This window comes from Vicugna pacos, chromosome 11 (assembly GCF_048564905.1).
Source record: "Vicugna pacos chromosome 11, VicPac4, whole genome shotgun sequence".
NCBI lineage: Eukaryota > Metazoa > Chordata > Mammalia > Artiodactyla > Camelidae > Vicugna > Vicugna pacos.
Window position 1 is genome coordinate 49,435,939 of NC_132997.1, and position 20,038 is coordinate 49,455,976.

The following is a 20,038-nucleotide window of genomic DNA, read 5'->3' on the forward strand; positions in this document are numbered from 1 at the left end:
AACTAGTAAAAAATTCATCAGACTAGCAACGATAAGGGAATTGGACTTTGATCTTTTCTAAGTTCCCTTCTAACCTGAACAGTTTGTGGTTTTCAAATTTATGTATTTAAGCTTTCCCAAGTGACTTTGCATACTGTGGCTAATTTGTTATGCTCAGACTTTTAAGTGCTACATGAGTACTTCATGCAAGAAACAAGTGGGAGAAGTAGTATTCTTGTCTCATATCCAGATCTGCATGAAATTAATTCCAGTATCTGCTTTCTCTAATGCATAGAGACAGGGTATATTTAGTAGTTAAAAACTTGGACTCTGGAGCCAGACTGCATTGTTTCAAAACCTTGGCTCTCCCACTTACTAGCTTTATAACCCTGGCAAGTTATTTATCCTCTCTGTGCCTAGGTTTCTGTATCTGTAAACTGGAAATAATAAATAATATTGGCACATGAATAATATATAAATATAAATAATAGTGTGTATGAAAGTAAAGCACTTAAAAATGTACACAATTTGAAAAATGTAAACCACAAAGCAAGCACTATGCAATTGTTAGCTATTATTAACAAAATAGCTTCAATCCTAAGAGAAACAAATGACTTATGGTGCTTTCAGGAAAAATAAAAAAAGAAGCCAAGTTGTCTTTAAGCTTTTTGAAATGGAGGGAGATATACATATATATGTATATATATGTATATACATATACAGACACACACACACGTACATACACATACATATATATGTATTTAAGAATATCTGCTTTTCCCTACCACGTTTCATTTTCCTGCTTCCTTTTTGAATTCAGAGGTTCTTAACTAAGAAGACATGGAATTCTCTGCTTTAGGTAGAAATAGCGGCAATGTATTTTCCCATCATAACGTGTATGATGTGCCATTGTCACCAGGTGGTGCTCTTTTTTTCAGGCTGGACGGCAACTAGAAGCTGAGCAGGCCTACAAGTACACAATGAAGGTATGATGCAGACACCTCTGCTGTTTGTACTGAACTGAGTTTGAGAACCTGGGAGGAAGATGCTGGCTTAATTCAGGACTTGACTTTCCAGCATTTCATTATCATGGGGCTGCTGGGTTTGGAATAATCACCCACATATTACCATGGGAGATCTTTTGTTAACCTCCCTGGGTCTCATTTTCCTCATATGTAAAATGACGGTGTTGGTCTAGTCCAGAGGTCAGCAAACTTTTTCTGCAAAGGGCAAAACAGAAAATATTTTAGGCTCCGTAGACCAAATGGTCTCTATTGTACTTCTACACTCTACCCTTGTAGTACAAAAGCAGCCATAGACAATACACAAACAAATGAGCGTGGCTGTGTTTCAAACTTGCTTACAAAAACAAGGCTGTAGAGGCTGGATTTGGCTCATGAGCAATCGTTTGCCAACCCCTGGTCTAGTCTATCAGTTATGATTGCAAGTAATTTGACTTGGAAGACAGTTGCTTAAACAAATTAGTTTAATGTTTCTCATCTAATGAAAAGTCCAGAACTGGTACCACAGCTGCACAGTGTCATCAGAGACCTGACCTCTTTCTATCTTTCTGCTCCACCAACCATAGCATGCAGTTTCCATCCCTCATAGTTGCAAGACAGCCATTGTAGCTTCAGCCATCATATCCATGGCACAATAAAGAACAAAGCGGGGAAAGGTCAAAGGGGCCATACTACCTATTTCACCTCCCTTTAGAGATATGACTACCTTACATTTCATTGGCCACAATTGAAATAACCCCTAGCTGCATGGGAAGCAGGAAATGTGGCTTTTTTTGGCTACATTGCTGCCCTGAAAAGAAATGAAGATTTTGTTAGTAAAAGAAGAGAGAGTGGGTTTTCAGTAGGCAACTAGATGTGTCTACTGTACATCTAGATATTAATATTAAATTCAGATCTGTCTTTGATTCCTTTCTTTCACTTGCCAAATGGGAATATTATACATTAGTCAAGATATATTGGGTAATATGGTAAACTCTTTTAAAATAAACTTTATTAAAGTTATTATACAACCCCCCAATTGTGAGTGTTCATACCACATGATGAATTTTCATAAAGTGAATACATCCATGTAACCAGCACAATGTTCTGAGGCCTTTTTAATAGAGTTACTGTGAAATAGAGAATAAAGGAAGAGCCATTCCCACCTCAAGGAACTATGTTTTTCAGTTGTGGCCCGTAAGTGAAGGGTCTCCATGTAGGTATATTGGGTATGAATGTGTCCTTCCCTTCCTCCTCTCGATGCAGCTAAAATTGAAAGATGAGAATCTGCTTGCAGAGATCCACATGGTACAAGAAGCAGTTGGCTTTGGAAATCCATCTTTCTAACATCCGTCCACCTGAAGACTTCTCTGTATGGGGCTCTGAGCTCCTTTCCTTCCCAGAGAAATTAAATCCTGGATGTCTCACCTTATGAGGACAGGGGAGAAAGAAAAAAAGAATCTTCAAAAAGAAAAAGAGGATCTTCAACATAAATTGAAACCCACTTATTTATTTCTATTGGCTATCTTACTGAATGTCTGTGCTATTAGATGTTTTACTGGTTAATAGTAAACTGGATGGTAATAAAGTGTAAATAAGAGGTTCAGAATTCATCAGTGTGGCTCTGGAGCTAAAGTATACTGAGGTATATATAAGAATATAATTATGTAATTTATATATATTATACACACACACATATACATATATATAAAATTAAGGTATGGTGGGCTCATTACTAGGGTTTCTGGTAAAAGCTTATCAGGATCACTCTTGAAGGAAATCCCTGGCCAGGTTCACTTACTGTAACTTGGAATTAAGGCATTTTCTAAGGTGAGCCTACAGGAAGCAAGCTATGCTGGGTCAATGCGTTAGGGCAAAGAATGTATTAGTTATGGCCAGATCCTTTGGATCCAACGGGGAACAGCTGAATAGAGTGGTCTTTGCTGAAGGTATCTTTATGAATCTAAACCACAAAGGCTCCATGAAGAGTCCATTACCCTATAATAGATGCAAAACTCATAACTGAGAAGCGATTATTCTAGGGCTAGCTACGACAAAGGAACCGTTGTCTCCTGCCTGTCCTCCTTGATCAGTGCACAGCAAAACCAGAAGTAAAGCCCTCCACCCCTTTATTTTTCACAGGAGAAGGCTGAGAGAATAGGGAGGTGGGAGAATAGGAGGGAAGGTGAGAGGCATATTAGTAGTCCTTCTCTAGTCTCAGCCATAACGCTACTTCCTTTATGAAATCTTCCTGAGGCACCAAGGAATTATCAGGTTCACTTTCTCTCCTGCTCACCTCAGAACTGTGTATTGACCACCCCTTATTAGTCTAGTATAACCTCACCGTCTCCCAGACAAGACTGTCAGCTTCCTGGGGACAGGGACAGCGCCCTTCCTTCTTTGCGTTCTCCGCACTGTGCCCTAACGTGCTCAAAAAACGTTGGCTGCAAAGATGGATTCATGGAGCAGTGTAGCACTTCTCAGCCCCTCCCGGGATTCTCCCAATACTCCTCTCTGCGGCAGGGACTCTCAGGCCAGTGAGGGCCAGGAGAACCCACAGGGTTCGGCTCGCACCGCCACCCGAGATAGCAGTGCCGCTTACTGCAGCAGTTGGAATTCACGTTTGGGGTTCTGGGAAGTGAGGGGCGGAGAGCGGAAGAGGTGGGGCGAGTGGACCATTCGCTTCCGGCACCGAGGATCCTGGATCGGGGTCGTAGAGCGGCGATCCCAGCGGCTACGCTACGTAGACTGTCCCGTGGTTTGTTGGCACAGTCCCAGGTGGTCGAGGAGATCCGCGCGGGCGGCGGGAAGCTCCGAGGCGTGGCAACTGGCGTACAGGCCCCGGCGCCCGCCGGCTGCGCCATGGTCCGGCTCGGTGAGTGATTGAGGCCCCGGGAGACCTTCTGGGCGTTCGCGGGGGTAGGGGGCGTGCGGGACCGGGTGGAACTGCGCTCTCCTAAGCGAGCTAGAGGCTACCTGAACCTGAAACAAACTGCCACACTTTTGACCCTCCCCTCGTGTCTGTTTTGTTTTTTTTTAAGTTTTTGCGGAAACCCTGTGAGGTAAATGACATTAAGTTTATAGATGAGGCAGCAGGGTTGGGACATGGTACAGAGCCAGTAAATGACGGGCCTGTGCTGAGTGGATTGGGGGATGAGAAAGAAGTCATTTCTGGCTGGATGCGTAACAGAAATTTCACAGAGAAAATGGGATGTAAGCCAGAATTGATTGGAAGTAAGGACATTTCACTAGAGGAGGGGGGTTGTTTATTACCTCTTTTTGTCCATTTTGTTCCTCGGTTTTTGTGTCCTAACCCCTTATTTCTCTACAGCTACTCTCCTCTGCAAGGCCTACCGTGGAGGCCACTTAACCATCCGCCTTTCCCTGGGTGGCTGTACCAACCGGCCTTTCTTCCGCATCGTGGCTGCTCACAACAAATGTCCCAGGGATGGCCGTTTCGTGGAGCAGCTGGGCTCCTATGATCCAATGCCCAACAGTCATGGAGAGAAACTCGTTGCTCTCAACCTGGATCGGATCCGGCATTGGATTGGCTGTGGGGCCCACCTCTCTAAGCCTGTGGAAAAGCTTCTAGGTAACAGCTTTAGCCTTAGATCATTGAGGGGATTTTAAATTGAAGTCAGTTCCAAGATGATAGGAATTAATAACGATTTACATTATTTCCAGAGTAATCAGGACTGGATTGAGAACTGAAATTGATCTAATTGCCATTTTGAATCTGGATATCTCTTTTGTGGACTCCTTTGTGAGACTTTTTGGGTGACTGAAATTTTATGCTGAGGAATGGGAATGCTGTGTCTTGAATGGCTGTCAGTTTATCTTTTTTTCAAGTAAGGAGACTAGTGTTAAGAAGTAGACAACATCCTTGCAGTAAGTGGAGGGAAGGGAGTTGGGGGAAGAGGTAAAACATTTTGGCAAGTGAGGAACTTGTTTTGAATCCATGCACTAGATCAGGTAGGTCTCTTTTAGACCTCATTTCAGTGAGGGTGAGTTCCCAGGGAACCATTAACTTCCATTGTTATAATGAATGAAAATCCTGTTACTTTTAGGTCTTTCTGGCTTTTTCCCTCTGCATCCCATGGTGATCACAAATGCTGAGAGGCTGCGACGGAAACGGGCACGTGAAGTCCTTTTAGCCGCCCAGAAAACAGATTCAGAGGCTACAGAAACATATGCAAGCTGACTTCAGTGAGCATAGCAGTGGGAACAAGGTTAAAAAGTCCCCATAAAACACGTGGTGCAGAGCTCTTAGTTTTATTATATTTGGAGGTCAATAAATGGAATTTTCTGTCACTCATGCTCTTCTGGCCTGGCCTGAACAGGGCCCAGGGAGAGGTTTGTTCTTGACTGACATAAAGCTAGGCCTAGGTACTAATTAGGCTTTTCAGCCTTCATCTGGGGAAAGGGTTGTAGCTGTGAGGTGGGTTGTACTTTTGAGTTGGGCCCTGGGTCTCTTGCACAACTTTACAGCCTGCTGCCTTCCAAGACTTCCCTGTTTCAAAGCCACAGTCAGCATGTCCATGGCCTGTCCAAGTAATTCCTTCCTTAATCATTTATGGTCATCCTACCAGCTCAATGATACAATTATTTAATGTTTTTGTAATTGAAGATTTACATTTTCTTGTTCAACGTATTATCTCAAAATTACAAAGGTAGTTTTGTTAGGAGCCTTTAGGCTATAGTAGCCTCCTTTTTAAGAGTGAATAGCTGGAAGAAAGATAATACTGTAAAGTACTTACATACATTCTAGGTCTTTTACATGCAAGGTTATATGTGACAATTAGAAAGTATCATGAAATTAGACAGGATTATCTCCAATTTATAGGTGGGGAAGCTGAAGTTCAGAAATAGAAACTTGCCCAAGGCTACATAGTTTCAGTTTTGAGCAGCGCTAAGAGTCAGACCCAATGTGCCTGCCTGGAGAGCCCTTCCCAACATGTTATATTGTCTGTAGGTGGGGGAGTGAGCAAAAGATGAGAGGCTTTACAAAAGTCCACCTAAAAAGTCAGTGATCGAATCAGGTTTAGGTATCATGATTTGATAATATAAATGACTTGTGCCTCCCAAAACCCCCAAAATAACACATTGTCTAATCCATCAGAACTGCAGGATTTTACAACCACAAGCAAGGATTAGATGGTTTAAGTGCACCCTGGATAATACATATTTTATATTCTGGTGTAAGACTAACATAGAGGAGATTCTAAAGCCTTATCAATGTTACCAACCTATTTTACTCTCTGGGTTTTATATTCTGAGAATAGTTAACAGCTACCTCAAAATCTGAGGTCATCAAAGCTCTCCTACAGTTGTCACTGGTTGGCCTCCACTTACTTTAAAGTGACTTTGAAGGCAGGACAGGCAGAAGAAAAGAACTGACTTTACCTGGCGTTGATCTTGGATCTAGGAAAGAAATGCTTTGAAAACTGTAGGAACTCTGGAGGCTTAAAAGATATTAATATACCCTAGAGAGTTTGAGTTCTTTGGAAAACCTTTAATAGGTACAGCAGAAGAGAATGTTGACCAGTGAGGGGAACTGATGTGAAATGAAAATAATTTTGAGTGACTAAATTTCTGCCAACTCAAGTATTCATTTTGTGCCCTGTTCTATCCTTTGTCTAAGATCTGTATACAGAATCTTCCTGTGTGAGCTCATCCTCTCCCTGATTTCAAGTTTTCTCTAGCCTTAGCCTTGCTTTGGATTTCGAGGCCCAGATTCTGCACTGTCTTGAATGATTGCATCAGCCTGTCTTGGTATCATCTCAAATCCAACATGGTCAAACCCAGGTCTGCACTTTAGAAAGCATTAAAAAAAAGAAGAAGAAAAAAGCTTTTGCTTCCACAGCTTGTATTTTTATTAAGGTTTGGATCATGTTATCTCCAAAATGGAAAGTGATTTAGAGGCTTGAAGGTGAAGGAATGATTGTGTAATAAAAATCTAGGTCTATCAGGTAAAGTTTTTAGAAGACCAATATATTGTGCCTTTTGTTTAACGTAGGCTTTTTTCTTGCAGGGCTCAAGGGAAAAGTTCCTACCCAGCAGTTCCATCTTGTAGGTTGCAAAATTATTTGGGCCCTGAGCTCTATGTACTCTTGTCAGATCATCTTTGGAAAAGAACAAATCCATTTATTCTATGTTAAACCATGTGAAATGGCCAGATGCAGATGATTTGCTGTTTTTAATGGAAAAAGCAAGAACAAAACAGCAGTGCATAGGTTCAACTTGATATAAACGCTCCTTATATTGCATACGCTTCTGAGCTGGGACACTGGGGAGAAAACAGATGCGAGGTTTCCACGGTAAGGGGAGGAGGGCGGCGGAGCAGACGGCGTGAAGAGAGGTTCCTGCGCTAAGACACCGGGACGCCGGCTTCACTCTCCGCTTCAATCCAGGCTGCCGGCGGCTTGGTCACGCCCCAATTTGCAGCCGCCGTAAAGTGCGGCCTCGTGGCCCCGCCTCTTCCTGCGCTTCTTGTGACGCAGGCGCCTTGGGCTTTTTGCGCGGGAAAAGGAAGCAGTCTGGAGTTCTCCTCAGCGTCTTTGGGGTTTGCCGTTTTCGCTGAGGCAGCCGCCCGCTCGGCGCTGCTGCGGACCATGGGGCTTCTGGAACTGTGCGAGGAAGTGTTCGGCACCGCCGACCTTTACCGAGTGTTGGGCGTGCGGCGCGAGGCCTCAGACGGCGAAGTCCGGCGCGGCTACCACAAAGTGTCCCTGCGGGTGCACCCGGACCGAGTGGGCGAGGGCGACAAGGAGGACGCCACCCGCCGCTTCCAGGTACTCAAGGCCCCGCTGCCCCGGCCGCCCGGGCTTCTCTCAGTCTTCTGGCCGACTGGCCCCGCCCGAGTGGAGTGAGCCCAGCTGGGCCTGGCGTTCTAATTTCGCGGCGCGGTTTCGGGGAGAGGTGCGGCGTTGACGTTTGGGTGCTTCTTTCTGCAGATCCTCGGGAAGGTCTATTCCGTTCTGAGTGACAAAGAGCAGAGAGCAGTGTACGATGAACAGGGAACAGTGGACGAGGATTCTGTTGTGCTCAGCCAAGACCGGGACTGGGAGACCTATTGGAGATTACTCTTTAAAAAGGTAGAGGATTCTGGAGATTTCCTTTTGACTAGTCCCAAGGAAACGTTTATTGAAGGCCTTGCATTTTATGTTGTGTAAGAATGAGGAATTTTTATTTGGCCTCAAAACATTAATAAATAAATACACAGAATCATCACTCAGGAGACATCTGCCTATCTGAAAACAAATTATTACATGTGTATATTCGTACACAAGCGCATATAACACACACTTACTGAAATGGGTCTCTAATTTTCTGTTGATACAGAGTGATTGTAGTGAATAGGGAGCATTTGATTTTTTTTTACAGATACGCTTTATTTTACGTATTCAATGTATGTCCTGAGTGTTTTTTGGGGTCTTTCCCCGCCTTTGGAAACTTCACTTAAATTTTCGTGGTCTGTAGCTTAGCAGTTGTAAAGGTTGGACTAGGAAGGATTTTGAAAAGTCTTTAGCATAGAAAATTTGATTCCATACAATAGTTTCAACTCAAGCAATTGTTTTATTTGGGGGAGAAACATTTCAACACCTGAATTTAATGTGCACTAGTATTCTTTTTATTTAAAATTTTCAAAAGTTAAAGCATACATCTTTTTGTTCAGATATCTCTAGAAGACATTCAAGCTTTTGAAAAGACATACAAAGGTTCTGAAGAAGAGCTGGCTGATATTAAACAGGCCTATTTGGACTTCAAGGGTGACATGGATCAGATTATGGAGTCTGTGCTGTGTGTGCAGTACGCAGAGGAACCCAGGATAAGGAATATTATTCAACAAGCCATTGATGCCGGAGAAGTCCCATCCTATAACGCCTTTGTCAAAGAATCGAAGCAAAAGATGAATGCAAGGAAAAGAAGGGTAAGATTTTGAATGTTATTTATTATTTATATCTTGACTGTTACGTAAAAATTTTTGCGGATATTTACAACAACGAAAATATATATATGACTGCTGAAATAAGGGTTAATGTGTTCTATAGTTTGCATCTAATAAAATGAGCATTTTAGCTCATTAAGAGAACCTTTTTCTTCCCCTACTATATTGTGCTCATGAGAATTATACTGCATGGATTAAATAATGTCATTTTAAATTAGTACTGAAATAGTCTTCATATGGGCCAATTTTTGTAGCTTTGGTGAAGTATTACTCAGGAGATCAAGTAATAGAGTCCAGAGACATAGGCTAGACAGTGATTCTCATTTGGTTAAGGGATGGGGAGAAGGTGACAGACACTGTCTTTTTTTAAGACTGTGTCTTGTTAATTCAGATTCCTTTGTTCTTGCTCAGATTGATTATTGAGTTGGGCCCAGAATATACTTTTTAAAACAATTTAGTTTACTTTGATGAAGGTGTCTTTCCAAACACACTTCAAGGCATACTTTTGTGCAGTATCAAAGATAGTGGCTTGTGTGTGCTTTACACCCATATTAAACTGTGGAGATGGTGAGGGTAAGGGTGATGACAGGAGAAAGGAGCTTAAGGACATCTGGGACAAGAGGAAGAGTGTATTCAAGGTAGCAGACATCTATGCCTCTGGTCCTTTGGCAAAGACCATACTGGTGTTGAAGTCACCATTGCCTCAACCTGGCTTTCATAATGGGAATTCCATGGAAAGCAGACAGTGTAAGATTTTAGTTCTTTGTTGGGTACCTTACTTTGTATGGCTGAATTGGGGGTGGAGGTAGGGCTGCAGCTTTTAGATATGAGATACAGGAGAAGGCTGACATGTGTGCTGAGTTGAGAGAAGTGGCAAGTTTGTCAGAATCATCGTTTTGGCTCATAGGCTACATCTGTCTAGATTCCGGCTGACAGTTTAAGTTGGTAATCATTTTTTTAGGTGAAACTGAACACAGCTGTGCTCAGTAATAGGCTATTAGCTGGAGAAACTTCCCTAGAGTTTTGGGGAAGGGAGGTAGGTGGCATAATTTTGAGACTCTTACAAACTTGAAGAGGGGAATACAGTATTAAAAGAGATAAATTGAATCCAAGGACTGAAAGTAGACAATGGAAACTGTCTCTTTATAATTCACTGGGGGGTTGGGGCCTCTTATAGTCTTAGTTGTCCTGAAGGAAAGAATGAATTTACTAACCTTTCCCAAAGTATTCTTGTGGTATTTTGGAATCAGTGCCTTAGTGAACTTTGGCAAGAAGAGCTGGCTTTGAAATCAGGCAAAGAAAGGTTAAAACTGAATTTGCTAGCATTTATCCTAACTACCTTGGGGAAATTTTGAACCAGGGTTGCTCCCAAAGCTGCCACCAGTCAGCTTAGTAAAATTGGGTTTTCGGAGGAGTCTGAGGTGCCTGTTTATTCGAGCAACATTTTGAGGGCATCCTTGGTTAAGTGACCTTTCCTAACTCTCCTTGCATTTTGTTTTCCTTCCTGTCACCATGTGATTTATGAAACCAAACTACCTGCTTACCCTTAGCAAGTAAAAATAGGGAAAACTCAGAAATGCTTATTGGAATCAGAGAATCTACTGCTTGCTCTCAGCACTGTTGTCTTTCAATGAATGACACACTTATGTAATTTTATCCTTTTTATCTATGTAGTCCTCAAACTGAAAGTCTTAACATAGATTTGCTTTTGGGAAAGAGCGTGTATTTTTAGTATTTGCTGGGTTGCAATGGAGTCTCACATGAATTTCTGTTTTAGGCTCAGGAGGAGGCTAAAGAAGCAGAAATGAGCAGGAAGGAGTTGGGACTTGATGGAGGAGTAGATGACTTGAAAGCAGTCATTCAGGTAAATTTGGCAGGTTGTGAAAGTAGCTGCTACTTTCATGTTCTGATTCCTACTGCTAGTATTTTCTTTGGAGAGTAGGTATGGTGTTGTGGGCATTTTGTTTTCTTTTCAGATACAAGTTATGTACCATGTATTCATCCTTTTAAAGTGTACAGGCCAATGGTGTTTAGTATATTTATCATTTTACAACCATTAGCACTAGCTAATTCCAGAACATCTTCATCACTCTAAACAGAAACCCCTTATCCATTAGCAGGCACTCCCCATTCTGCTTTCCCACCAGCCCTTGGCAGCCACTAAGTACTTTATCTCGATGGACAGTCTTATTTTGAAAGCTTGTGTTTTAACTCTCAAACAGAGCAGACAAAAGGATCGGCAAAAGGAAATGGACAGTTTTCTGGCTCAGATGGAAGCGAAGTACTGCAAACCTTCCAAACGAGGAGGGAAAAAAACGACTCTCAAGAAAGAGAAGAAATAATGGAATTTTCTCTTCAAATGTCCTCAGGTGTTAATTGGTACCATCGTAGGCAAGGTATAGTCAAGATTTGAAGACAAAAGTCAACCCAGCCCTTGAGAAAAGTCATCTTTCAAGCCTAAATTATTCAGATCAACTAAGTAAACCAAGCAGAATCTCTCAACCTAATCTTAATATATCTTAGAAATATTCTAGAAGTATCCTGACATTCCTCCTCTTATCATGGAATTTGGTGGTGATCACTGAGGGAACAGGGGAGGGTGGTATACTTCTTGACAGAATTGCTTCTGTGGGTCTTCTGTACAAGGAGCTCTATCTAGAGTGCAGGTCTGTCCACACCTCCTTTAGCAGTTGTCATTTTGCCATGTAGGAGTGAGTTGCAGAGTATCCAGTGATGTGTGTATTTATTAAAACAGGTACTCTACCTAGCTAGAAGGCCTTCAGCACAGTTGCTGGACATCTGTCTTCCAAATACTTGCCAGTTTGCCTTCAGTCTTAATATTCTTGCATAGACTCTCTCCTTTTTGTTTTACTCAACCGGTTTTGTACTCTTTGCTTGATGTATATCGGACAAACGGGTTCAGATTACTTGCATGCATCTTTATAAGACTTATACGTGATTAAATAAGTAAAATATGACTGTTAAGTTCTGGAGGCTTTTTAAATGATTCCAGTGTGTTCATTTTAGATGATCTAGAGAAAATATGAATGGTGCTTAGGATAGAGAAAAGAGAAGAAAAGTAGTCCTAGTGAGCATTGTAGATGCCCTGGTTTAAGTAGCATAAAGAGATGTTGTAATCCTGCCTGTAACTGCTGAATGTCCTTTGTCAGGTCACTGAGTTTGTCTGAACTTGTTTCCTTATCTGTAAAAGGGTAAGGGAGGTGGGTTAAATGACTTGTTAGAGGCTCCTTCTGTTAATGCTTACCTTGAAAGGCAAGCCATCTTGATCCAGTGGTTTGGTATGTACTCATGATATTGATTTGTGAGAACAGTACAGAGATTTTCACTTATATTTAGTTGAATTGGTATAAATTCATTAGAATATAGAAGTTTTTAGAGACTTGAAATCCTAATTTGTTGGCCAATATATTTAATACCATATGCATAAAACAAGCCTTCTGTTGTTGAGATTCAGTTTATCTGAGGTAAGCATATGACACGTTTTCAGCTTTTGATTACAAACAAGTTAAACAGTCTTTTTAATTGTATTAAAAATATAATTTAATGCAGATTGAAGCATCTGTCTTTATAAGATAGCATTAGAACACTTTGATATAATAAAAAAATTACCCCAATTTATGATCATTTGAATTTATCAACTCTGAAGATTAACAATAAGCTCTTACTTAAACTGATATGATCATCAAAATTAAAATTCAATGAAATATAAATTTAAGCCATAGTTAAAACCATTGCTGCATTCATGAGTGCACTCAGGAAAGGTTCATGTTAAAATCAGAAGAATGTCAAAGTTCTCTTCCTCTGCTCTTAAGATGTGTTTATACTGGACTTACTGCCAGAGTTTCTGAAATTTTAAGGAATTGTGTCTTGTTGGCTCACTAGTAGAAAGATGCTGTAAATTTTTTAATTGCCTTTCTTAGACCTGCAGGAGAAAGTCTGGCAAGGCGAGTTCAATATTTGGAAAAACTACCACTAATGTACTTTAAGAAGAAAAGAAGCATACATAACCTAGTATCAAGCAGCTGTTATGAGGCTGAGCTGTTCTATCTGAAAAAAAATGCACTGTGATTTATTACATGAGTTACTTTACACCAGTACTCAGCATTTATGTCTTTACTCACCCTTGCCATATCTATCTGCCTACAGGATTGGACATCTAAAGAGAAAGCTTGAGGAATGAATGACATCTCCTTGATGAGTAGCCCAGATTTTTGATAGCACTGTCCCCTAAAAATGACTTAGAAGTAATAACACCTTTCCAGAAATTAACACAAGCATAAGTATTCCAAAGCCAGTGATAACTTAATGTTATCAATCACTTGCTAGTTTTTGTGTATGTATGGTCTGATAGAATCTTATAAAAATTGAACTGATCATTGTTAACAGACAACATGAGTAGTGATTTGGGGGTAATTATTTGTCAGATCTTTGGGTACAATCTTTACTGTCCAGTGGAATGGTTAACTTATGCTGAAAGAAGACAGTAACTGGAGGTAGAAACAGTACACATGTAATCTTTGGCTCATGCTGTTTTTTCTCAGTTATACCAAAATAACTCTTTGTGAGGATGGTTTCAGGTTGTCTCTTGGGTACAAGCTCTGCATCATGAGATGACTGAACGCTGATTCGTGAAATCTTCCCACGTCTTTCCCTGCAGCCTGAAGCAGGTTCTTATTTGCCCTATGGTCCCTTCCTGTTTCGAGAGATTGGTCCACCTCTGTTTTGTGATTTTGTATACCCATGTGACTGAGGACCTGTCAGAGAAAGATGACATCGTAGAGTAACATTAGTAGACATTCTATTTGATAATCTCAAGTTCATACGTAAAGACTTTTTTGCTCCAATTATCAGACTTTAAATTTGGAGACTGAATAAGTAGTAAAGTATATATTTAGTAAGGCAGTAAAAGTCACGTTTACATAATTTATGTAAAAACAAAATCTATATTAGGATATGAAAGCAGTAACCTAATTTTAGACAATAATGACTAATTTAAGAAAGACTAAAATAAAATGTCTGTTTCACTTACCTAAATATCACACTAGTTATACCTGACTATCAGACATGGCCACATGTAATAACTGTAGCTCAGAGGCAGCAATGCTTCTCTGAGGACTGATCCAAGAACAGAATCCATAGAAAACATTCAGACTACCAAACAATGCTACTAGGAGCTGAATTAATAGAACTCATTTGGACTGGAGAGATGGTTTGAGGCAGATTACTTTTTAATGTACTTGTTGATTAATCTGATTATCAACAGGAAACATTTCAACTGCCTGGTAGTTCTAAATTTCATCTACAACATGACAAAATGACCCTGATGGTGGTGAGAAGATTATAGGAAGAATTAAGACATCCTTAAATTTTCTCCCATCACTGCTATGAAAATAGAAACTATAGAATATAACGTAGAATTAAAAAAAGTTGATGGGATAGAATCAGACTTTGCATGACTTGACATTTTGAATTTCTTTTCTTACCTTGGCCTACTAGGTTAACTGACCAAAGCAGCTTAATCCAGAGCAATATGTGTTTTGCCTACATAATAAAATCTATACAGTGTTTGAATGTTATGAAAATAACTTATTTAGCCTAAACTTTTTAGATTAAAAAACCCAACAGAGTACTGTTTACTTTGCCACAGTGGCAAGAGGTTAATTTATATGAGAAGACAGAAATCTGGAACTTTTTGGCTTTGTGCAATTGAGTTGTCCTCTATTTAAAAAAAAATTGTATCCCATATTCCAAAGTAAACTTGAGGTGATTTACAAAGATGTAGAAAAAACAGGAGGAAGGAAAAATAAACATAGAAAACAGCAGGGTCTTAACCACATGATATAAAATGAAAGCCATGGCTCCACCTGTCCCTGCAGATCCCCTGCCAGGTCGGGCCTGATGAGGATACTCAACAGCACATGAACGACGATACTGTGTATCCGGCTGAAAAAGAGAAAAGATGGGACACGTCTTACAATACAACTTCTCCTAAAGGATAATGTGTTACGTGGTTTACAAGGGAAAACCTTGATATTGGACAACAATGTAATTGGCATCGTCTGCCAACCTAAGGGACAGGTTGGCTGAGTGCATTCTTGCATTCCAAGTGAAAAATCCCAAGCCAGAAACCCACAGAGACATTGTTAACTTGTAAAAATTGATGAAAGTTCTAGAACTTTACTGATAAGTCTTTGAGAAAATCTTAGTATTTCTAAATAATCCAGATGTCTAATGTTTCTAAAAACTGCCTGCTGACTGCTTAAAACAACAGAAGTCTTTTTAGCAACATTGAAACACTCATACTTTACCTCCATGCTTGAAATGTGACTCTCAATGTGGAACTCAAACATTTCAAAATTACCTCAAGGGATTTAAAATTCTTTAAGATGTGACTAAAATATTTAAATGCAGATATCAAAAAAAAAGCTATCAATGTCATCCCACTGGTACTTCTGGAATAAAAATCCCTCTCAATATCCTGTCATAGCATTGGTATTAAGAGATTTGAGCATTTTTCTCCTGGTGATGCCCTATGTTTTCTATCAGGGATAGGTAAACTTTTGTAGAAGGCCAGTCAGTAAACATTTTAGGTATTGTGGTACAACCATCATTGCAGCTATTTAAGTTCAGCTATTGTACTAGGAAAGCAGCCATAGACAGTACAAAATTGAGTGAGCATAGTGGCTCTGCTCTAAGAAAACAATGAAAACAGGCAGTAAGTCCAACAGCCCATGAACCTTACTTAGTTTGCTGACTCCTATTCTAGATGTGAACATGAAGGAATAGAGTGAGTCTGGCAGTGCCAGCTAAGGACTCAGATCTAGTGTCCTTAGTTACACTGAGCTACTAGTTCATCTTCCTTTTCATGACAACAAACTGGAGAGTAATAGCTAAGAAGTTTTTACTTTTGTTATTGTTACAACTATCTGGGGAAAAAAAGAGAAATTGAAATGTTTTCATGTGTTTAGTTTTAATCCTAAGGCAGCCAAAAATTGTTAGATAGTAGAGGATCAAGCTATAGAAAATTGGGAAACACTGCTCAACAAATGTCCTGGATCAGATTATGAAAAGACATATTTAATAGAGGTTCTCAAACTTCCTAAGAAGAATCAGAATCAGAAATGCTTACATTTTCCTTTTGCCTGTGTTTTTTTGGGGGATATCCCCCTAAATCAAGCCTCCTGAGGTCTGTTGGTTTGAATGGTGTACCCTGAAAATTTATGTCCACCTGGAACTCCTCAATGTGACTATTTGGATATGGGATATTTGCAGATATAATCAAGTAAGATTAGGTCGTACTGGATTAGGGTAGATCTCAAATTCAATGACTGGCATCTTTATAAGAGGGAAATTTGGACACAGAGGCACAAGGAAGAAGGCCATGTGAAGACAGAGGGAAAAATGAATGGTGCAGCTACAAGCCAAGGAATACCAAGGGTTGCTGGCAACCACCAGAAACTAGGAAGAGGCAAGAAGAGTCTTACCTAAAGCCTACCGAGGAAACATGGCTCTGCTGCACCTTGATTTTGGACTTCTAAGCTCTAGCTGAAAGAATAAATTTCTGTTGTTTTAAGCCACCCAGTTTGTGGTTATTTGTTATAGCAGCCCTAGGAAACTGATACAATGTCCCATTCATTCATTCTCACCACTCTTCTAGTGGAGGGAAGATTAGTGTTTAGGTTGATACAGTTTAAGGGTTATGATTTGAGAATAGGCTGCAAACACTACATCTTGAAAACAGTATAGGATGTGGGTTCTTGGTGCCTGATTCCTGGGCCCTAAGCATGGCCCAAGTAACCGAGCCCTCTTGCACAAAGCAAATGAGGTGGGGCTGAGCTCTTGGCCTACAGTTGGGCAAAGTCAGAGCATGACCTCCAATCTCCCAGTCAGGTTTTTTTCTATTGTTTAAAAGTAAAAGGGCTAGTAAATACACATTAAATGGTAAGGCAATATCAGCATTTCAAGTATCAGTTTGAAAAAAAGAAAGTCTTAACTTGCCCATTCACCAGTCCACATCATAATCTGATAACCACTTTTGGTGTAATTCCCTAAGAGTAGTGTTAGAGAATGAAGTTAATGGTAATCTGATAAGCACTGGGGTTTAACATTTTTTGCTTATTCTCAGAAATATCTAAACTTTAAATTGTTAAGAATTTGCAATTTATGTGTAAGGCATTTTACCTTATTATTTTTACAAATTAGAAGAATGAGCGGCAGATACCAGTTATAATTTCAACAAAATGTACTTAAAATACTATTTTTATTGTTAGAACCTCAGCTTTTATCCTTAGAATTGATTAAGCCAGTATGTAAAGCCTTAAGTCGGCCAACCTACATTTTTTTTCCTTTCGTTTCTCTTTCCCCAACTATCAAGACCATAGAGGAAGTATGTCACTCTACCAAAAATGATTGAGTTGTATTGGGTCTGGAGAAAAAGTCAGGTAAAAGGAGCCTCTCCTGCGGCTGCTGATAATTAGGCTCATCCACCACTGCACTTCGAGCTCGACTGGAATCGCCATGGGTTTTCTGCAGACGAGACAAAAATTAGAAAGTTAATTTGTAGTGGGAGCTGTGCATGTCTTACATCACCTTTAGTAGGTATGGTAACTGCAGGCCAAGCAGTTCCAGTTCCATTGTCATAAATCAGGATTCAGTATGTACTCCTGACAAAATATAGTACAAGTCAAGACCAGAGCACGGATCCTGCAGAATTACTGAGGTTTTATAAGCACATGGAAAGGCAATAGGAAAGACATACCGCTTGCCTTTGTGGCCCCACAGTGCTCAAGTGTTCCGCTTCAGCTGTGCCAATAGGTGGCAGCAGATTATTTCGACTCAGGGGCATTGGTGAGGGAGAGGAGAGCGAGTCGGCTGCCACTGGGCTGCGGATCCCACCGGCAAACATGAAGAAACAAGCATAAAGTTACAACAATACAAGCAAACTGATTAGAATCAAATAAATCGAGCCGGTGAGTTTAATGTCTGCACAGAAAGCTTTAGGCTGCCTATATTTTTAAGTAAAGAGATCTTAGTGATACAAATACAGATTTGTAATTTCACATCTGATGGAATTCTCCACAGTTCTGGGCCTTATAATAACTATAATTCCCAGGTAAAGTTCCTAAACTTTTATTTCCTTAAATGGGATTTGAAACAGTTTGCAGTGTTACTCATACCCAAGACAGTAACTGAAACTGAATGATACTTTCACATCCCAGAAAAAGCAAAGCAACTTATTTTTCCACTTTGAAGAAAGCACTGTCAGAGGGGGTGAGAGACTAATTATACATCAAGGCCATTTATACCCAAGTGACTATATAGCTATACTGGAATAGATAAAAGCTACATCCACATAAAGTAGTGAGCAGCTGAGGAGAACCCTGGTGTCCTAACAAAGACTTATCGTGGTTTTGGACATCTCTTTTAGTGAGTCTTTTGGGTTAAATTATAACAAGAAATTTAAAAGGGAAAATCAAGAAGTAACACGTTGGGAGAGAAGTACAGTGATGTGCTAAATTTGGAAGCTGAATTCAAAACAGTTGTGGACTTACTATTTCATACCGTTGATCATAGTCTTAGTAATCAACCATTCTAAGATGTTTTGTAAATCAGCAACTAATTAAAGAATTTTATTTTAAAAACTGGGCTTCTAAGTATTTTTTGCATCATGAAGCTCAGAGTGTCTAGTGAATGAGGTGGGAAAAGGGAAGTGAATATGTTTAGTGTTATTCCTAAGATGTGCCAAAGGACATTTTTCCTAGTATATAAGCAACTACTTGTCTGAGGTTTATGAAGCTTTTTATTGTCAGTGGAATAAAAGGATCCCCATGGTGTAGAAAAATATTAAAGGCAAATTAGCTATTATTTTGGAAAGAATTTGAGCATATTCCCACTAAGGAAAATATTTTAATAAAATATATATATTTTTATTCCTTTGGTGAGTACTGCTAAAGTAATCTAGCCAACATTTTATTTGTAGAAATATAAATCTTTAGCTAAATCAATAGGAAGATCCAGTATCTTTATTTCATTCAAATTTAACCCCTTTTTTTCTGTATTAGATTTGAACCAGTGTGCAATCCATCATAAGAATATGTAATGGTTAACTTCTAGGCGTATATTTCAATCTTACATTTAAATTCATTCTCTATGTAAAATTTTTCTTCATTAGTTTTACCATAGTTTCCACAAATTCTGCTTTTGAAACCTACACTCGGGATCCTCTGAGGATTTCTTCCACAGGTCTTGGTGTTCCAGCGCGTGAATGGCTTGTGCTGATGGGATGAAGGGTACGTGGTGGGGGATTGCGTCTCCTGGCGGACTGCACTGTATATGACAGAAATGATGTACTAAGCTCCAGGGCTCGATTTGGCCAATTTCGAGTTGAAAGGATGGTACTGGACCCAGGCCTCACAAGTAGCTTGTCATCAAGATCTCTAGTGGCCAAATCAGAAACCCACAATGAAATCAAGATTGCTCCGTACAGGGAGACAGGTCTCAAATGGTAAAAAGCCCTAGACTGAAATTCATTCATTCAGGAGAGCAAAAAGAGAAACCATTCAGTAAATAACCAAGTTTCTAGAAGCTCCACGATACAGCTCAGGCATGAGAATGTGTTCTTAAAAGAAGGACATCAGTTCAGTCATACACATAATTTACTAGAATGGAGATTTGGGAAAGCAAGTCCATTATTCACCTGCCATCACAGTCGCTTCTTCAGTTACTGGTAAAGTGTAACCTATAGGGTATCTACTCCAAAGTGCTTCCCAAAAGTTTACCTCAGGGAGTGAGATTCTTTTGTGTTGAAGGAACATCATCAGAAAGATTTAGTTGAAAGGCAAATACTGCTGCTTAGAAGTGGTGTGGCACCAGTGTGGCTCCCACTGCAGAGATAATAATGCTGAGCTAGTTGGAGCCTACAGGGGTAAGGGTTTGGGTTCCTTGGAAAGCTGGGAGCAGGCAAAGGGTCCAGAACCTTGTGCAGCTCAGGGCAGTAGGTCCTTATTTGCATAAACAACTGTGAAATACAACACTTCTCTCAGTACTCTGATGAATAAAATACCATGCCCAACAGTTTGGTAGCTTTAAC

At 40.1% G+C, this 20,038-nt stretch overlaps 4 protein-coding genes and 1 long non-coding RNA gene across 9 annotated transcripts in view; 3 read left to right on the plus strand and 2 right to left on the minus strand.

Annotated features, from left to right (window-relative positions):
* Positions 1-2,589, plus strand: part of CFAP70 (cilia and flagella associated protein 70) — a 73,745-nt gene extending 71,156 nt beyond the window's left edge. For both annotated transcript variants that reach the window (XM_072971331.1, XM_072971332.1), the window contains exons 27-28: positions 918-965; positions 2,247-2,589. In XM_072971331.1, coding sequence (XP_072827432.1) covers positions 918-965; positions 2,247-2,327 — 129 coding nt within the window. In that variant the 3' untranslated portion in view covers positions 2,328-2,589. The remainder of the gene's footprint in view (positions 1-917; positions 966-2,246) is intronic.
* LOC140699313 (uncharacterized) lies at positions 2,072-3,639 on the minus strand. The gene is made up of 2 exons (XR_012077374.1): positions 3,320-3,639; positions 2,072-2,403 (listed from the first exon to the last, which is right to left on the minus strand). It is a non-coding gene; the product is annotated as an uncharacterized lncRNA (long non-coding RNA).
* Positions 3,640-3,660: 21 nt separating this feature from the next.
* On the plus strand, positions 3,661-7,150 carry MRPS16 (mitochondrial ribosomal protein S16). Of its 2 annotated transcripts, XM_072971334.1 has the most exons (4): positions 3,661-3,855; positions 4,312-4,572; positions 5,048-5,209; positions 7,012-7,150. In XM_072971334.1, exons 1-3 carry the CDS (start codon positions 3,843-3,845, stop codon positions 5,179-5,181), a joined length of 408 nt encoding a protein of 135 aa, XP_072827435.1. In that variant the 5' UTR covers positions 3,661-3,842; the 3' UTR covers positions 5,182-5,209; positions 7,012-7,150. The 2 variants fall into 2 exon arrangements, with proteins under 2 accessions (XP_072827435.1, XP_006219045.1); XM_006218983.4 differs by lacking the exon at positions 7,012-7,150 and having other exon boundaries at positions 3,662-3,855; positions 5,048-5,291.
* Positions 7,151-7,591: 441 nt separating this feature from the next.
* Positions 7,592-12,563, plus strand: DNAJC9 (DnaJ heat shock protein family (Hsp40) member C9). The gene is made up of 5 exons (XM_006218982.4): positions 7,592-7,771; positions 7,934-8,074; positions 8,656-8,910; positions 10,706-10,792; positions 11,151-12,563. Exons 1-5 carry the CDS (start codon positions 7,592-7,594, stop codon positions 11,268-11,270), a joined length of 783 nt encoding a protein of 260 aa, XP_006219044.1. The 3' UTR covers positions 11,271-12,563.
* Positions 12,564-13,345: 782 nt separating this feature from the next.
* Positions 13,346-20,038, minus strand: part of FAM149B1 (family with sequence similarity 149 member B1) — a 52,677-nt gene continuing 45,984 nt past the window's right edge. Inside the window, exons 10-14 of one of the 3 annotated variants that reach the window (XM_006218981.4) lie at positions 19,161-19,385; positions 17,708-17,831; positions 17,350-17,475; positions 14,814-14,892; positions 13,346-13,703 (exon numbers count right to left, since the gene is read on the minus strand). In XM_006218981.4, the coding sequence (XP_006219043.2) occupies positions 13,630-13,703; positions 14,814-14,892; positions 17,350-17,475; positions 17,708-17,831; positions 19,161-19,385 (628 nt within the window). In that variant the 3' untranslated portion in view covers positions 13,346-13,629. Of the gene's footprint in view, positions 13,704-14,630; positions 14,893-17,349; positions 17,476-17,707; positions 17,832-19,160; positions 19,386-20,038 lie in introns of those variants that run through there. The other 2 variants (XM_031682280.2, XM_015251806.3) reach the window with 2 other exon arrangements.